A 20,115-nucleotide genomic window follows, 5' to 3' on the forward strand; every position below is an offset into this window, starting at 1 on the left:
TCACATTGTCTTATCTTGTTGATACTCCCAAGGTATGCATCCGAGCTTGATTCAACTGAAGCATCAACGCGTTCTACTCATCTTGCTATCGTCCTTCTATTATGTTTGTCACTCCGTGGCCGCAATTTCCAATTGATCACCGCAACTTTCATGCGATGGGCGCATTCGATCACCGCAACTTTCATGCGATAGACGCATTCGATAATCGTAACTTCCATGCGATGGACGCATGCGATCCAACTTTCAGTGCATGTGTTTGTCTTTACGATCGTCTGGCTTCTGCGCATGCGTTTTTCTGCGATAGCTACAAAAATAGACACTTTGGCATGGAGTAACGCATAATATTGGGGTCAGTGAGGATTTAGGTTCTAATCGACGTAAAACTCAATTTTTCGCAAATTCTAAGTATTATCACCACATTTTCTACTTATTAGCTTTCATGATTCTAAATAAAAGACTTATAATACTGTCATTTCTGTCAGTTATCAATCGCACAGGCAAAAGACAAGACGATCACCCAGTCCTCGTCGTGTAGCCTAATTTTACAGAACAAAGACAAGATGGTCGCAGTAAGTCCATCGATCATGGACTATCCATCATCCAACACAATCGTCCAGGCGATAACCCCAACCGTACCTACACACCTCAATGAATCAATAGTCCTGAGCCTTCAACCAATCCTCAATACTCTACCTCAGTCACCAACTCTCCCTCAAACCTTACCCTCCACAAACCAGACACCCTCACAATAGTATGCATCACACCAACACCTATCCGAGACCCTACCTCAAACATTCCCTGAAGATCATATTAGCCCAGCCCTGCCTCAGACATTACATCCTCACTCTACCTCAGCCCCTACAGATTCATCCCAGCCAACCATCACCACCCACCCCCCCACCTGCTCCGACTCATCCTATGATCACTCGAACAAAAGTTGGCATCTTTAAACCAAAGGTTGTGTTCACAAGCAAAGCAATTGATTGGTCTCAAATAGAGCCCACCATAATCAATACAGCACTTGCGACCCCTCAATGGAAAAAGGCGATGGATGAAGAATACATGGCACTGATGAGAAATAAAACATGGACACTCGTTCCTCCATCTCCATCTCAGAATATTGTTGGAAACAAGTGGATATTTCGCCTCAAAAGGAACATGGATAGAACAATACAAAGGTATAAGGCCCGACTGGTAGCAAAGGGATTTCATCAACATCATGGAGTCGATTTCTTTGAAACATTCAGCCCTGTGGTAAAGTCATCAATGATCAGAGTAGTCATCAGTGTTGCTATAACACACGGGTGGATGCTGAGGCAACTTGATTTCAATAATGCATTCCTAAATGGACGATTAACTAAGGAAATGTATATGAGCCAACTACCGGGCTATGTAAGCACTCAGTATCCACAGCATGTCTACAAGCTGGACAAGGCAATATATGGTATGAAACAAGCTCCACGAGCTTGGAATACAACCCTTAGCTCTGTTCTCAAATAGTGGGGATTCTATCAGTCAAGATCCGACACTTCTCTATTCATCTGCCACAAGGAAGGCTCGGTAATATATCTTCTTGTTTATGTAGACGATGTCATAGTCACGGGTAACAACACTAAACTTACAGAATATCTCATACAAACACTTGACATACATTTTTTACTTAAAGACCTCGACTAACTTCGATCCATTCTGAGAATTCAAGTACACTATCTTGAATCTGGCCTTCTGATAAATCAGTCAAAGTATGTTGATGATTTACTACAAAAGCTTAACATGTTTAATGTGAAACCAGTTCTCTCGCCAACATATCAAGGTTGTAAACTATATAAAGTGGCTGGCCAACCTCTGTCTGAACCATTTATATATCGAAGCACCATAGGAGCCCTTCAATACTTAATGCACACAAGGCCCGACATCACGTATGCTGTTAATCAACTCAGTCAGTTCCTGCAATCCCCAACTGATGTTCATTGGCAAGCGGCAAAAAGGGTGCTTCGGTATATTAGTGGCACCAAACATTATGGAATATACTTTCAACCGAGCCCAAACCTCCACATTTCTGCCCACTCAGATGCCGATTGGGCATCCAACCTAGATGATAGAAAATCAGTAGCAGCCTATTATAATTTTGTGGGAAATAACATCGTTTCCTGGTCCTCGAGGAAGCAAGTTGTGGTAGCAAGGTCAAGCACTGAATCCGAGTATAGAGCACTTGCTCATGCCACCTCAGAAGTACTATGGCTTCAACAACTACTAGGTGAGATGGGATTAAAGTCCAACATTAGACCTACTATATGGTGTGACAACCTAGGAGCAGGTGTATTAGTAGCAAATCTAGTGTTTCATTCTCGAACTAAACATATCGAAATTGGTCTTCACTTCATCCGAGACCATGTTCTCAAAGGCCACATCAATATTCGCTATGTACCGTCGACCGATCAAATTGTTGACTGTCTCATAAAGCCACTCAACAACACACACTTCTATACATTACGAGCCAAACTAGGAGTACTTGAAGTACCCTCTAGTTTGAGGGGGGATGTTAGAGAAAAAATGAGGAATGGAAAAGGAAAGGCCAAGGTGGAGAAAGAATGGATGACTCACCAAGGTAGTTAAAAATTGGTTTACTACTCTCCTATCATAGTGTGTCGTTTGTAATATTCTTATTCTTCTTTGTATCATTACCATTGTAAGAATTAGGGCAAACTTGTATAAAGGAAGGGTTGTAGCATTCATTTGTGATTAAGCAAATAATATAGAGAAAAGAAGAAAAACAGAGCAAGGGAAGTCCAAAAGACAAAGCTCATTCCCATCCAAATTCAATCTTCAACTGAGAGAGTTTGAGAGATAAGGGAATTTTTCTCTGTGAAAAATACGAAAACTTTTTACTCGTTTTTTTCTCCGTGAAGAAGATGGAACAAAAAAAATCCTATGTGAAAACCACCCCCACCCACTTTTCACTCTCTAAGTGGAATGAAGAGAGAATTAAGAGGATAAAAGTTATTTCCCTCCCTTTAATTTAAAATTAAAATTAAATTAAATTAATTTTGATTTAAATAAAAATATTATATATATAGTATTTATATCAATATACCACATAACTTATAGTTTTATATTGTATCAAATACAATATAATCTTATATTTAATTCTCTCATGTAATTTGTGGTATTTAATATAAATCACATTTATACTAAATTTAATTATATGAATCTAATTCATATAATTAATATTTGAATCATATTCAAACATTTATTTCCTCTTAAGTAAACTTTATATTATAATGTATCAAATACATTATATTAATTATATCACATATATAATTAATTTAATTATATCACATATAATTAATTCCCTCAATTAATTTGAACTATTCAAATTAATTCAAATTTAATTCTCAATAATCTCTGTTGAGCTACAGAAGGGACCTTATGGACCTATAAATTGAAGTTCCAATGGTACTTAGATAATTAATTAAATTCTTTAATTTAACCCAACATTCATTAACTATCAGTCACTTCACTATTGATCGACAACTGCACTCTTCGCACTACAGATATATTTCTGTGTCCATTGGATATAACCAATCAATAATGTGATAACCCTTCACAAATTGCTCGAAAGTACAGCTACGCCAAAATTACCGTTTTGCCCCTATAGTTACATCTAACTCCTTAAATACCATTGAACCCTCTAATGAATAATAAGTCATAATCCAACTATGACCAAACCCCTCTCGGGTCAAGAGAGGGTGTGGGCCACATTGTTCAAGCCCCGGAATCAGTTCTTAAGGATGCAATTTATCTACTTACCCAGACATTAGGGAAGAATTGAATTTCGTCTTGTGTACCTGTGTTCTCAACTCCTTAATCAAACGAATCCCTAAAATGGTAGGCTTATTGAGTCGGCGATCTGGCCACTCTCACCCATACAAATCAAAGGACCGCTTTCATAGGCAGAAGTTCACAACTCACTCAGGATTTAGGTCATGTTACCTATGGTCATCCAGGTGAAATGTAAATCTCTATTAGAAACGCTGTTATATAATGAGACTAGTCATTTCGTGGTTCAGTCTTATACAAACTTCTTTGTATAGAATGCCTCCACTCACATGTCTCTACATGAATTATCAGGATCAGATCGTTTGTAGCACTTTGCAACAATTGTAACATCTACAAAGCGGGTCATATTCGTAGTGTCATCAAGATAAGGTACCCAATCTTATCAATCTACTACAGACCATTTGGGTTATCACTTAAACACGATCCATACGTATATCTTTACATATATTTTTAAGCTACAGATGATAACATTGGATGTTAGTTTATTGGTTTGTGGATTAATGCTATTAAATATTGAATAAAACATCTCATATTTGATTAAATAAATAAAATGATTGTATATTACAATTACAAATTACAAGACCCACAAGATTTATGGCATTAATCCCAACAGTTGAGAATTGAGATTAAAAACTTCTCTAAATTTGAAGGGAAAAACTTCGACAGAAGATAAATGAACTGCACTGATTTTATAATTGTTTTTGTAACTAGAGAGACTAATTTGCAATTGCAATCTAAAAGGCTAAAACTTACTATATATTTTAATTTCATATTTAGAATTAAAATAACACAAAAATGACCCAAACAATTAAGCGGGAGTCAAAATTGGGTCATGTACGCTCATGTCGGACCCTTAACCAATGAACCCCGAAGGGGCCTTGCTAAAAAATCTGAATTTATTAATTAACATTATTAACTATTACCTAAAAATTTATGTTAAAAATATAAAAATCGATAATTTGAGGGGCACTCCCGACCTCTACGTGGCTCCGTGCCCTTGCTAGTGAGTCTTTGAATCTTTCTTTTGGGAAGGAAATGACAAGCACTTGATTTAGAGAGATTCAATACATGGTAAAGGCTAAAAGAAGTAATAGAAACATCATAACTATAGGGAGAAAAATGAAAAATACTTAGATTTAGTAAACCAATTGAATGATAAATACCATCATGCTTATCACTAATTGAATTCGAGATTTTTATACAAATTGCCTAAAATGTGTGGAGAAATAAAATTGGGGCAATTATAAATATAGATCAGACCTAAATTATTAGTAGATATAACATAATATAAAAGAATTTTCAAATATAGAAAAATTTAAATTTTACTCTCGAAGTCTATTAGAGATAGACTATATTGTTAATATCGCTAATAGGGGTCTATCACTAATAGAGTTTATCATTGATAAGAGTCAATCACTAATAGATTTTGCTATATTTACAATTCTTTAAAAATGTTGTTATACACTTAATCATTAGTCCTAAAAATGCTACTCATTGCAATTATCCAATCAATTTTGACTAGATTTACAAAATAAAACTTTCTAACTTTTTGTTCCTGTCATCAATTTTAATCATTTCCTTTTTCTTGTTTATGTTCTTGCTTGCTTTCTTGTTCTTGTCCTCTTGCAGGCGATTTTTCTTTTGGTGTCTATAAAAATTCCATATTTCATTGTGTTGTCGTTGCAAGAGGTGCAATATAGAGAAGGAAATTATTAATAAAAACTTGTGAAATCTAATTTTTTCTAAAAAGAAATTTAAAAAAAAAACGCTTTTGACGATTTAATCTCCGGACTTTGGTTTGTTACGATTTAGTTCATATATTTTTTATTTTGTAACAATTTAGTTTTCGAACTTTAATATATAATAATTTAATCCTTATACTTTCAAATTTGTAATAATTTAGTTCCTAACATAAAAAAATTATCAAAATTGGATGTCAACTTTTATTATATTATCATGTAAACTATAAAAATATCAAGTCTTTAATTAGTTTAGTGGTTTTTTATGTAAGAAAGCTCATTAAATTTTCACACTAATTTCTACAATGAGGTTTAAATTGTTAAAAAAAAAATGAAATTATAAAGACTAAATTTTACATACTAAAGTTTAAGGACTAAATTTGAACAAAATTTAAAGTATATGGACTAAATTATTATAAACTAAAGTTTGGGGACTAAATTGTTACTTCTTTGAAAGTTTAGAGACTAAAAATGATTTTTAACCCAAAAAATAATAATAATAATAAACATTGATTCAATTCACATATAATTTCAATTTTTTCCATCCAAAGAGTGAAATTATTTCAAATATCCTTCAAAATTCAGAGAGGAAAGAGATGTGTGAAGGAAATAGATAGGTAGGAAAGGCAAATTGATTGGAAGCATTAAATTCAGAGTCATAATAATAATTCATCTTAATAATAAAAATAAGAATTGAAAAAAAAAAAAAAAAAGGCAAGGCGAAACGACGCCGTCTGACTGACACATAATTAAGCAGAAGAAGTCAATGCCCGAACCACCACCCTTGCTGACTGGACAAGGCCCCACTTTCTGACAGCCTTGTCAGAGACCCCAAGGGTTTTATCTGGTGCGTTCTTGACTTCCACAACATACCCTACACCCTAATCCACAACCACACATCAAATTTACCCCTAATCTCTCTCTCTCTCTTATTTACCCTCCAAAAACTACTCCTATATATTTTTAATTAATTAATAATTACACTTTTTAAAACTAAATTTACCTTCTCTCTCTCTCTTTTTTCTCTACCAATTATCCACAATCTCCCACTCAAAAACCCTACTTATCCTTTTCAAGTTACCGATAATGCCCTTGTAATCTACGTCAAGGGTGGCATTGAGGGAGGGAGATTTTGGGTAATTGGCAGCTCACTTCATTTCATTCTTTGCCTACCATGCTTAAGGTGCTTGTATATTGCACCTACCAAGCTTATTGCTTGGGCGGCGGCGGTGGATTATTCGCCTCGCCCCCGCCATTGCCATTCTCGAGACGACTTGGACCGCCAAGAGCGACGTTGATTTGGTGCACCGTGTTACAAAGGTGGTTGTTGATGGCAGTTACGCTTGACAGGTTGAGCTTTGCTGACGGAATGGTGCTGGCTAGCACTTGCAAGCCAACGGTAAGGAGGCAACCCGAATTGGGATTGGCAGTACCGTCCTCAGATGGTGGTGCTAGGTGTCCGTCGACGGTTGACCCGACGACGGGGACGATGGAAAATCCTATGGGGAGGAGAGGAATGCAAGATGGATCTTCTCCACTCATTGCTAACTGAATCGAATCGACGTCAATTGTCGCATAGACGACGAGATTGCCGGATTGGTCCGTGCAACTCTCCTGCAGCATCAGCTCAACATGCTGGGAGGAGTTACTGGCCACCTACAATATTCAAATAGTTCCAATCAAACAAAATGGAGATGGAGATCATAAAGTTTGATTAATGTAGATCATAAAAGATTAAGGACCACTTGGTATATGAGTAAATACAATTGGTAGCAATTTTTTAAAAAATTTCAAATATGGCAAAATCTATCAGCGATAAACTTCTATCGTTAATAGACTCTTACTAGCGATATAGTCCCTGATTGATTGAATTATACCAACGATATGATTTATTACCTGTAGACTATCTAAATTCTACAATATTTGTAACTTCTTTTAAATTATGTTATATCTACTAATATTTTATACCTGATTACTATCTTTATTATTATCTCTTAATATATATAATTATAAATTTGACTTTCATATAAAAAAACTCACATTGATACGAAGAAGAGAAATGCAGTTTCCGGGGTGGGAGCCATTGGCAATGTGAGCAACCTCATGCAAGGAATTCCCATTTGAGAGAACCTCCAGCTGAAGAGGATATAAACAAAATATTAAATATCTCGTAGCCCATCAACTCAACTTGTTAACGAAACTAAGACCAAAAAAATAACATTCGACAAATTAAATTAGGTCAAAATACCTGAGACCGCCGCCGTTCGTCTCGCAGAAGATCGAACACTCGATAGTGAGGATAAGGAAGCCAAGTAGTGGAGACAGCGCTAAGAATAACCCCATTGGGTTGGCCAGGCTCGACGACTTTTCGAGTGGTTATACGGACAGTATCATCAGGAGAATCAGATAATGCCGTCCACGACTGACCGCCGGAGGTGCTTATGTTGACTGAGAAAGTTCTGATCATTCTTTGTGCTAGTTTCATTAGGTTTTGTCTTGCTTCAGGTGAAGGTATTACTGAAGACAAATCCCAAATAAAAAATAATATATATATATATATATATATATATATATATATATATACTTATCACAAATTTTAGTTCAACTTTAATAAGAAATTAAGAGATTAATATAGAGTTAGAATTAACCTCCAAGGTCAGAAATATTTCTAGCCATGAGACTTGCAATTCTCTCACATTGTCTTTGTAAAATAGCCAACCAACGATGTGCCCCAAAAGCCATTCCACTATGCACAAAATGATTGAATATTTGATGGATTGGCTTCTCTTCTATCTCTGCATGCTCCACCCATGTAACCTATACCAACACATTAAGAAGGTAATCAATCCTATATTATTCCTAACATAATATATTACTTTATCTCTCGATTAATATCGATAATCACTATGCGGCTCGTTTTAGTTTCTAAATCTATAAATTGAGAAATTATCCTTTAAGAACATTGTTTAGTGTTGTCCAAGCTTGCACCTAATTTTATGCATCACCTTTTCCATACATATAGGAAAACAATTTCAATCCAAAAAAAAATACCAAGTGGCAAATTTTTAATTTATTGGGTGTTGTATGGGATGCACAATAGATGGGTGCAGCCTAGCTTTTATCTAATCTCATGCATCCCCTTTTCTGTATATAGTAGAATTTAAAAAAAAAAAAAAAAAAAATCAATTTCAAAATTTTTTTGCAATGTGGCACATTTCATGGGTGTAATCCAATTTGGAGTGAAGTTTTTTAACTTTTGAGTTGAATGGTGTTTTATCGGAGGTGTCATTTTTTAAAAACTAAAAAAAAATAATCAAAGATTTGAAAGGTTTTTCTTTTTTTTCTTTTTTTTTGGTGTGTGGGATCATTGTTACTTACCCTAGAATATCCATTGGGCATGTCTTGAATAATGCAGCCAGAGGGCTTTCTCCTGTATCTTGGAAACGAGTGCTGAAGACTGTCATGGAAGCTATCGATTGGAAAATCAACGACGGTCCAGCTTCCTTCGTCGGCGTTCTGTTGGCAGCACCGGAGAAAATGTGCTTCTCTCGTCGGGACTAGAGGAGAAAGTGTCTGAAGTTCTGCATACATCTATAAAACAAAATCCCAACAAAAATAATAATAATAATAATCTTTTTAGAGATGAATTTTGGAAGTTTGGAATTTATGAAAGGGCTTTTAGTTATATTATATTACCAGCTGAAGGGAAGAATTGGCATGGCCTGAAACACTTGATGAAATGACTTGCACAGTCTTTGCTTTGGCCACAATTGAAGGAAACAATTCCATCCATTTGTTCTAAAAATTCCAAATCCAAAAAGATTTGTCAATGATGATCTCAATATATATTTGAAGCTTTTAAGATGAAGTCAAAGTCAAGCATATACTCTATTTAGAAGTAATATGTATTGATTTACATTATGTTTGGTAATCATTCATGAATTTTCTTGTTTGGTTGTTGTCTGTTTTTTAAAAATTGTTTTCAAAATCCAAATTTTAATAAAAAAAAAAGTTTCCTTTGATTTTTTATTTTTAATTTTTGAAAATTGTGTTTGTTTGCTTTCATTTTCGTAACCATGCATGGTGTTCATCTTTCTATGCAAATAGTTAAATTTTTGGTCAAATTTTAAAAATAAATACAAATACTTAAGAACTTTTTTCTCGAAATTGGTTTCAATTTTGAAAATAACGAATCAAAAAGTATATAATAGAATAAATAAATCAATAGGTGGAAGTAATGATCTTAAGCTTAATTTTCAAGAAACAAAAACCAAAACACTAAGTTCTATTTGATAACCATTTGATTTTTGGTTTTTGATCTTTGAAAGTTGAGCCTATTTTCTCTTCTTTTTTTTTTACAATAATTTTCATTTTTCTTAAGTAAAAGAGTTGAATTCTTAGTCAATTTCCAAGATCAAAGTAAGCTTTTAAAAACTATTTTTTTAATTATCAAAATTTGGCTTGATTTTTTAAAACATTGATCAAAAGTAGTTAACAAAACATGAAATTTACCGATAGAAATGTTGTTCAGGCTTAATTTTCAAAGCTAAAACCCAAATGGTTTTTGTTTATCAAAACTTGTTTTTAGCATTTTCACACATACAGACAATACTTGTTTTTAGTATTTTGCTAAGAATTCAAATATTTCTTTAAAGAAATTGGGGAGAAGGCAGTCATAAATTTTAAAAAACAGAAAAGGGAAAACGAGACCGATATCAAACCGGAGTCTTAGGAAAAAGCTAAGAAATGGGAAACTTACAGCATCGAGAAAGGCGTCGACGAGAGTGATGCTATTCATTATAACAACTGCGCTATCGCGGGTGGCTTCAGTCCTAAACTCGTTGGTCAAGTGTTGCTTGAGGTTCAATGGCCATGGAAACATCCTCCCATGCTCTTCAACATTTAGAACTTCCTTACCACTCTCGCTATCTCGAACCCAAAGAGGCTCGGTCGAGCGACACATCTTCACAAGTTCAGCTATAGATGAAACGGCAAGGTCCATCGCAAGTGTTTTTTCCTCTTCAATTAATAGACCACCCTCCGGAAAGTGAGCAGCCTCGGGTGGGAGCATCGAGGGCAACGACATCATTTCGGAGGACGAAACCATGGCCTCCGTGTATTGCCTTGAGTATATGTTCATGTCCAAATCCAAAGATGGTTGCAAAAGAGGAGCTGTGGAGGGCATCCCTTGGATTGGACGACCAGTGTATCTTGTGGTTAAAGAGCAAACTTGTTCTAACTGTTAACGATATAATTTTTAAGCATCATTATCAAATTAAAAAAAAATTACTTACTAATTTATTACTCTATTAAAAATTATGATACATTACAATGTTCAAATTTATTATACCATGGTATTAGAACAGAAAAACCTAAATTTAAATTTACATGAACTTTTTAATTACTCTCGCCAAATTTACATGTGATAATAACCATGTAATGCGAAAAGAAATTTAAGACTAAATTATAAGTATTGTATGTGAACTTTCAAGCTTGTAGCTAAAAGGTATTCTTGATTTTTAAAAAGTGTCCAGAAAGTTCATGAGGTTTCGATTTTGTGTCTAAAAAGGTTCTTGAACTTTTAAAATGTCAAATAAGTCTACGAACATTCAATTTTTTGTCATGATATATTAATGTGAAAATAAATTACATTAATTAAAGATTAAATTACAAGTTTAGTAACTAAACTTTCAAGCTAACTCGTATAAAAAAAAGTATTCTTAATCTTTGAAAAGTGTCTAGAAAATTGATGAGATTTGAATTTTGTGCCTAAAAACAAATTTTGAACTTTAAACATATCAAAGTTTTTAAACACGAATTGATATTTTAGATAGAAAATTAAATTTCATAGTTTATTAAACACAAAAATTAAAAGTTTAAAAATAGTTTGAGGGCTCAATTTGTAAAATTGAAAGTTTAAGGACATAATTGCAACTACCACCATATTTTAAGGGTGGTTTTTTTTGTAATTTACCCTAAATTTTAATTAATTACCTGTGTAATTAAGGAAAAAGTTGATAACGAGTTAAATTAAATTAAATAAATAAATAATTTACCTGATCTCTAAGTCTAGCATTCTCAAGGCGAAGCTGTTGTTCATCCAAGCTTGGTTCCCCTAAGATACCCTGGCCTCCACAGCTAGGGCATATGATGTTTCTCAGGGCAGTTTGTAATCTATAATTCTCATTCTTTAAGGTCTCATTTTCTGCCCTAAGTATCACATTATCAGATCTATCTTGTTGTGCCTGTCAAACAAATTAAACCATAAATCTATAACGTCCCGTTTGATAATCATTTGATTTTTGAAAAGAATGTATGATTGTAATTTTTTCATTTTTAAATTATTCTTAGTCAAATTTAGAAAACAAAGAGGTAAGTTCTTGGCCAAATTCCAAAAATAAAAACAAGTATTTAATTTTTTTTTTTTTTTTTTAACTTTCAAAATTTTGCTTGATTTTGTAAAAAAAAAATAAATGACAAAGCAAGAAATTTATAGATGGGAGAGGTGTTTATAGGTTTGATATTCAAAAATTAAAAATAAAAACCAAAACCTCATTTGATAACAATTTTGTTTTTTGTTTTGGGTATTTAAAAATTAAGACTATCTTCTCTCGATTTCTTACAATGATTTACATCTTTCTTAAGTAGAATAGTTGAATTATTAGCCAAATTCCAAAAACCAAACATAAAATATTTCAATAACTAGGCTTGATTTTTTGAAAATATTGGTAAATAGTATAAAACAAAACATTAAATTTAAAGTTGGAGTAAGTGTTTATAAACTTAATTTTTAAAAATAAATATAAAAAGTCAAATAGATATTAAACATGATTCAAATGGTTACTAAACGGAGGATTAGGAAGTAAATAAACATCAACTTTAAAAACTAAAAACGAAATTATTATCAGAACTGTGATTTTTTTTTCTCTAACATCTCTGTTTAATTCAAAATAAAACCCTAATTATTAAAAAAAAATGAATATGCATGCAATTTCACTTACTAAACTGATTCAAAACACTGGTAAAGGTTAAAGGGAAAGCATTTAATTTGTAATACCATTGGGAAACACAAACACTTGAGCAGTTAGCGTTTTTAATACAGCAACAACAAGGTTACATTTAATGGTGGACAGACTGTAAAAAAAAATTAAAAGACAACCATGGGAGCTTGTAAGATCTGTTTATATATATATATATATATATATATATATATATATTCAAAAAAGTGTCAAACCCTAAAAAAATAAATGAGAGAGATAATTCTTTACAAAGAGATGTAAACATCATATTAATGGGTACTCAATTCCCAGTTTAGGGTTTAAAGGCTCTTAAATAGGAACAAATAAGCAAAATATAATCTCTTTTTTTCTCGAGAATCGAGTTGAAATGTAAATTAGGTTTGAAAAATTTAGAATCGGTTTGAAATGACTTTCTAAATAATGCTTAAAATTATAGTCGAAAAAACTCAAAAGACTAAACGGTACACATATCCTTCAAAACTCGAGAACTAAAAAGGTATTTTTTTTTCAAAATTTATTTACGAACCTTCATTTGGGTTCTTCGATTTTGGAACCAAAATTTGACTTGGCGAGGTTTGAGGCCAAGTTCTTGGCTGAGTTTTAGCCTCTGCTTGTCATCTGGGTGTGGGCATTCCTTAAATAATCTGTCAAAATTAAACCAACACAAATCCTTATATGTAAATTAAAGGAGAAAAAAAAACACTCTACAAACTTATAAATTATTCATATGTCTGGATTTATTTTTTAAGTGTTAAAATATTTTTTAAACACTTAAAAAGTCAATCTAAGTCGAGATGAAAAAAAAAAAAAAAGAAATATACGCTTCCATTTCTTGGATCTGGCGAGCAGTATGTCTATGATAGCGTTTTTTCTTCTGATTTTGCTGAATAATATTATCATTATTAATATTACTTTCCATTTCAATTCCTTGATTTTCTTCAACAAGTTGTTCACTTCCAGAACCACTTTCCATATCCTCTTTCCCTCTCATCATCAACCCATTTTCTTCCTTCTGCAAAATTATTCAAAAAAAAATTTGTCAAACCAACAAAAAAGAAAATAAATTAATTAAAAAAAAAAGGAAATTGAAGAACTTACAGGTACAATGGAAGGAAAGTGTTGAAAATTAGAGATGAAATTGAAATTAGGGTTTTGAATTGGAGAAGAAAAGAGAGATTCAGAGGAAACCATATTTCCTCCCATATTGTTTGACATCACTTGGCAATCCCCATACATTCTTCTTTTTTTTTTTTTTACTTTCCCCTAAATTATTATTATTTTGTTATATAATAATATATATTGCTCAAGAAACACCAAAAGAGCTAATATATTATTATATAACAACAACAACACTTGGATTTTAGACCACACCCACCTGCAAAAAGAAAAAAAAAATTATCAAAGCATTATTTTTTTAACAGAATATTACGCATCGGGACATTTCAACCAGGTTAACACCACCTTAGTACCATCAGCATACGTCGGATCTAGAACGATGCATTCCTTCAAACATTAAGGTTTTATTATAATTTATATAATTGCAACAAAATATCACTACCCATTATAAATAAATTCAAAAAAATGCAAATGAAACAAAGATTTGTTAGAAAAGAGTGTGTGTTTGTGTTTAGAATCTTAGCATGCAAAGACAAAAGAATAAAGTTTCCAACTTTCACTATTTTCTTGTGAGTTTTATCAAACCCACCAAGAAAATTCCACCAAATGAAGAAAATTTCCTTTTTTTTTTTAAAGAGAGATTTTTTTAGTGAAAACAAAAAAAAAAATCCTTTTACCTATCTTTTGTCTCTCCACTGTCGGTGGTTTCTAATGTATAAACAAAGAAACAAAGACAACCTAAGAGGAAGAAGAAGAAGCCAAGAAAGAAGAAGAAGAAGAAGAAAAAGAAGAGAAGAAATTTCTCTTAAAATTTAGAGCTACAAATAAGTAACTAAAGACACCCACATAGTTTTTTTTTCTCTCTCTCTCTCTAAAATGTTCCCATCTTGCAAAAAGGAGAGAGCTTTATGCCTTGTTTGGTAAATCTTGAGACCTTACAAATTTGAACATTTTGAGAATAAAATAAGTACAAAAAATAGATGTATATTAAGCTACGACATCTGTCTTTGTGCATCTTATTCAATTTTCAAATATGACAAACTCTTTTTATTTTTTTAAAATATTTTTTAATTTTATTTTTTGTGTGATTATAATGTGATGCATCCCAAGTATTTTCCATTAAAAAAATTATCTTAGAAAAGAAAATGTTAAGGATTTACAAGGTTAAAAATTAATCCAAAGTTGTGTGATTTTGTTTTTCTCTCTCTTCTAGGGTTAATTATCTATTCAAAACACCAAAAATATTTAGGTCAAAAAAGTGATAGTATTACCCTTTTCACATTCCATACGTTTCAAAACTGTAATTGGAGTTGAAATTCTTTAGAATTTAAAATAGAAATTACAACAAAGAATAGCGTGGTAGTAACTTAGAATAAAAATGGGTAATTGCAAATATAACGATCAAGTCAAAAGCATTTGGAGATATAGCATAATACAAAAAAATAATTTGCATGTATAGTAAAATTTAGATTGTGGTTTTGAAATCTATTAGTGATAGACTATATTACTAGTAGAGGTTAACCATAGCAATAGTAGAAACATATCAGCAATAAAATCTATCACTAGTAGATTTTGCTATAATTTTAATTTTTTAAAAATGTTGTCATACACTTAATTATTATTCCTAAAAGTGCTAACCAATATAATTACCCTAAAAATTTATATTATCATCTATTTTTTATTACTACCACATCGTTTCCAAATCCTAAATTTTGTCAGAAATTTTAAGGGATTTTCACTCAAATGGTAGTTTTAAAATGTAGTAATTTTGAAAGGGTAAAGATATTTTTGAAATAAATGGTAAAGTTTAAAGTTTATACAATTTACCATTTTTCTTTTTTTTTCTTTTTGAGATCTTTTCAAAAGCAAACAAATCGTTTTTCTCTCTCCATAATTAATTTCGCAATTTAATTTTGGAACAAAAAAGAAGAAAAAAGAAAATCACCACGATGAGTTTTTAATGCAAGTTGACAGAAAACGGATCAGCCCCAACTTTTTTAACCCACGGCTGTTAAATTCCACGTGGCATATTCTTAATGGATTCTTATTCCCTTCCCTAGACTACCATAAAGTCAAAATCTCTACGTTGCTATATCTCACGCGCAATTAAATTGCGTTGACCACACGCGCTTTGCTATAGGTTCGTGAAGTGTAATCACGATTTCGGGTAGTGGAGTTGGAAGCTTTCGTGTGAATTAACCATTTACCGAGACAGCAAGTAACCGGATTATGAATTTTGAGGGATGGGGTATAGTTTTGACTTGGAAAAAGGTTTGACGGGCAGAAATTAATCCTCCGGTCAACAGGTCAATAGGATCTGGACCGTTTAATTGTTTTGGATCCTATGGGCCCACGGGGAAAATCTAGGGCTGAAATTCTGTCCACGATATACAAACATTAACGTCTTCATTTTTCTTTTCTTTTTTTTTTTAGGCTCGTTTAGGTACGTTTTTCCTTTTTTGCCACTAAATTAAGCTATTATTAATATTAAATTAATAATTATTAAATTGGTTAAACAAAATTGAGTTTAGCTCAATTGATATAAAATATATATTTTCAACCATGAGGTTCGAGATTTGAATCCTCTTATCTCAGTTTTATTTGAACAAAAAATAAAAATAAATAAAATTGGAGATTTAAAATGTATCCACCCCATGTTAAACTAGAAAAAGAAGAAAATAAAAACTCTACCTATATTGCATGTGATGTGATGTCTGCATAAACGAACATAAGTAAAATTATCAGAAGCACTCAAAGATGCTCATTTTTCCCGCATAGTTTATATTTTGTATCATCTATTTAAGATTTTTTTCATAAAGAATTAACCATATAAATGAGGGTTCATAGTGAAGAGTTAACTATTTAATTAAAATTTTTCTTAAAAATATAATTCAATTGGTTTTTTCTGAAGAGATTAAATGATCAAGAATCATTTTTTGTGGGGAACCAAATCCCCATTGGGGTTTCACCGTCCCAATCCACACACAAGGAAATGGAAATTTTTGTAAGGATAGAAAGTGAAACAGGGGCAGAAATGGAGATCGAAAAACCATCTGCATCCTCTTCCTACCTCGTGGGCATCTCTTCAAGCATTCTCAATACTGATTCTAAATCTTTTAGAAACTTAGAAATATATTACACACAATTGTTAAAAGATTGGGGATTTGTTAGATATTCATTTAAAATTAAAGAAATATTAAACTCACTAAAACTAATTTAGGGACTAAATCTATACGTTAACTTAAAAATATAGCGTCACATATGTATATACATGTGATGATAATTATGAAATAAGTAGAGATATTTTCGTAGTTAAATTACACTCAATTTGACCACATTTTTCTTTGTAAATTCAGATCTTCCTATATTTTAATTATTTCACTAAAAATTATCAAATAAAATTAATACAATTCATTAAAATTTGCAAAGTCAATTAAACTCAAATCTTTTTTTTTCTTAGTACAATTAAAATCAAACGTTAAATGAGCATTCTAGGAATGAAGGGTTGAAAAGAGAAGAATTTCATGTGAATGGTAAGATAGGAATTATTTTGATGTAATAATAATAAAGTGTGCATGGTTGCCATGTATAGAAATGCAATAATGGAGTGACATTGAGATGTTATTTTTATGGAGGCAGCTGAAAACCATAGGCCACTGATTGGACAACTCTCTCATCTTACATGTAATATATAATAATTTTCACATTAGTGTTTGCATGTAAGGTTTGTTATTGAAAAGCCATATTAACTATTTCATGAATATAATGCAATCTTTTGCACTATTAGAGTATACTTTATATATATATATATTCGTCAGCGTCGGGGTCAGCATACATGCATTTTGATTAATTTCATAGAACAATCTGTCTGATCTTACAACATTTTGTTATTAAAGCAACTCATAGGAAAGTGACTACCATAAATTGAAGTATGTACTAAATATTAACTCAATTAAATTATGAATTGTATATATTAGAGTATCATGTCAATTTCGAAATTAATTAAATTGCAAATCTAAGTACATAAGATACTCATTACAATTTCAAAGTCGATAATTCAATCCTCGGCTACAAACAAAATGAAAAAAGAGAGAGAAAAATTGTCTTTTTGTTAATTTTTGTGGCATCCTAATTTTGGTTCTTTGGATTTAAATTTGTCAAAGGTGATATGATTATTAGCTTGAGAACTTATATGCAGAGTATTTACCTTTTTTTAACTGTATGGCAATGTACTTTACTATAAGAAAATGGTTAAATTATAAATTTGAACCTTATGATTAGTAGAATACGTTAAAATTTAGTCTTTATAATTTTAAAAGTTACAATTCTAATATTTATAGTTTGATAAAATCTCATAAATAGTTTCTATAATTTGATAAATTTCTCATAAATAGTCCCTACTCGTAGGAACGATTTAGAAGAATTTTATCAAACTATAAGGATTAAATTCTAATTATAGATCATATGGACTAGATTCTAACTTTCTTCTGATCGTAGAGATGAAATTTGTAATTTAACCGAAGAAAAAAAATTAGACCTTTATTATAATTCTAGTAAATTATTGAAAATTCTATTCTAATAATAACTTTTGGGAAAAATACCTTTTTGGTTCTTAAGTTTTAAGTTTAGTTTTTATTTAGCCTTTAGTTTCAAAATGTTACACATATAGTCTTTAGGTTTTGAGTCTGGATTCATTTTAATCTCTTTTAACTTTGATTTTTCATTAAATATTTATTTTCAGACATTAGTGTTTATGTCTATTAATTAATTTAAAATAATTATGAAGTAAAATGTTAGATTTAATTATAATGGTGATGAAAAATAAATAATTTTAATTTTTAAAATTTAATTAGTTGACATTAACACTAAAGACAAAAAGTGAGTATTTTAGAGAGAAAAAAATCAAAATTAAAAGTGTAAAATTTGAAACTTTGAAACTAAATTAAAACAAATTCAAACTTCAAGGGTAAAATTATAACTTTGAAAGTTAAGGACTAAACTGAAGCCAAACTAAAACCTAATGACTAAATGTGTAACATTTTGAAACTTAGTGATCAAATAGAAACTAGATCAAAAACCTAAGGGTCAAAAAAGTTTTTTTTTTTTTTTTTTTTTTTTTTTTTTTTTTTTTTATCAATTTGAGCATAGTTTAATTAATTAAGATATATATTATCGACATGATATTAAAACCTCTCTAAAGAAAGATCGTACCAATTATGATTGAGCTAAGTTCATTTTGACTTCTCATCCATTTCCTTCTTCTTATTATTTTTAGTACTCCCTTTTTCTTATTTAGTATTTTCATTAAACAAACAGAAAAGAAAATAAAAAAAATTCACCACTCCATATCTAGAATTTTGATTATTTTCATTTATATTTTCTGAATAATTAATATTTGAACTATATTTCACACATATTTGATTGACTATTCATGTGATTTTAATATTTTATTCTTTTTGTATAATGTGTTGGGGATTTTTTGATTAATTAGATATTTATGGTGAAACAATTATACAAATCAGTTAGCTAGATATACACTACACTTTATCATGAACTATATGTATGTAATGTGAATTAATTGGTATTTTATTAAAGCTTTTGGCAATATGGCACTTATTGTGTACTTTATTATTTATTGTTATCATTATCATGATTTGAAAGATAAAGTGTGTTTAAATAGATTCTTATACCAATAGTTAAATTGATTAAGATATATGTTTTTTTTTATGGTTTAAATAATCTAATCTCGTAGATTTATTGGAAATAATAATAAAAAAAAAAGTTCAAATCTTATTTTGGTTACTGAACTTTGAATAATATTCTATTTTGATTTTAAACTTTTAAAAATGTTTGTATTAGTTCCTGAACTTTGAATATTATTTTATTTTGGTCTGTAAACTTTTAAAAATGTTTATTTTAGTCCTTGAACTTTTAAGAATTGCTTATTTTGGTCCCTGATATATTGAGATTTTGTTAACTTTTTACCAAAATAATGAGGTAACTTGTATTTTTGGATGATTAAACAACCAAATAAGTTAACTACATTAAAATATCTAGAGTTTCAATTTTGAATAAGGTGGCAAAGCAAGAGAATTTAAACGATATTTTTAGTTCAAAATTGCGGTTGTTCAGTATTTTGCACGTTGATTGTTGGCATTTTACTTCACCTTCATCGTGCTCAATGCATCTAGAGCCTAGTCATAAAAAAATACAAGCTCACTCACATTTTTGTTGAAAAGTTAACATAATTTTAATAGTAGAGACCAAAATGAATATTTGAAAAAAAATTTAAGGATTAAAAACGAACGTTTTTGAAAGTTTAGGGATCAAAATAAAATAAGATTCAAAGTTCAATGACTAAAATATGATTTAAATTTATAAAAAAAAAACAGGAAAAAAAA

General features: G+C 31.0%; 1 protein-coding gene across 3 annotated transcripts; it reads right to left on the reverse strand.

Annotated features, from left to right (window-relative positions):
- Positions 1-6,195: 6,195 nt before the first annotated feature.
- On the reverse strand, positions 6,196-14,611 carry LOC120078583 (homeobox-leucine zipper protein HDG5). Of its 3 annotated transcripts, none has more exons than XM_039032866.1 (12): positions 14,392-14,611; positions 13,697-13,973; positions 13,420-13,610; positions 13,125-13,242; positions 11,636-11,824; positions 10,339-10,818; positions 9,276-9,377; positions 8,958-9,170; positions 8,228-8,396; positions 7,828-8,027; positions 7,620-7,715; positions 6,196-7,235 (listed from the first exon to the last, which is right to left on the reverse strand). In XM_039032866.1, the coding sequence occupies exons 2-12, from the start codon at positions 13,832-13,834 to the stop codon at positions 6,789-6,791; spliced, it is 2,343 nt and encodes a 780-aa protein (XP_038888794.1). In that variant the 5' UTR covers positions 13,835-13,973; positions 14,392-14,611; the 3' UTR covers positions 6,196-6,788. The 3 variants fall into 3 exon arrangements, with proteins under 3 accessions (XP_038888794.1, XP_038888792.1, XP_038888793.1); XM_039032864.1 differs by having other exon boundaries at positions 7,828-8,096; positions 14,392-14,610; XM_039032865.1 differs by lacking the exon at positions 14,392-14,611 and having other exon boundaries at positions 7,828-8,096; positions 13,697-14,360.
- Between the last annotated feature and the right edge of the window lie 5,504 nt (positions 14,612-20,115).

This window comes from Benincasa hispida, chromosome 5, assembly GCF_009727055.1.
Source record: "Benincasa hispida cultivar B227 chromosome 5, ASM972705v1, whole genome shotgun sequence".
Lineage (NCBI taxonomy): Eukaryota > Viridiplantae > Streptophyta > Magnoliopsida > Cucurbitales > Cucurbitaceae > Benincasa > Benincasa hispida.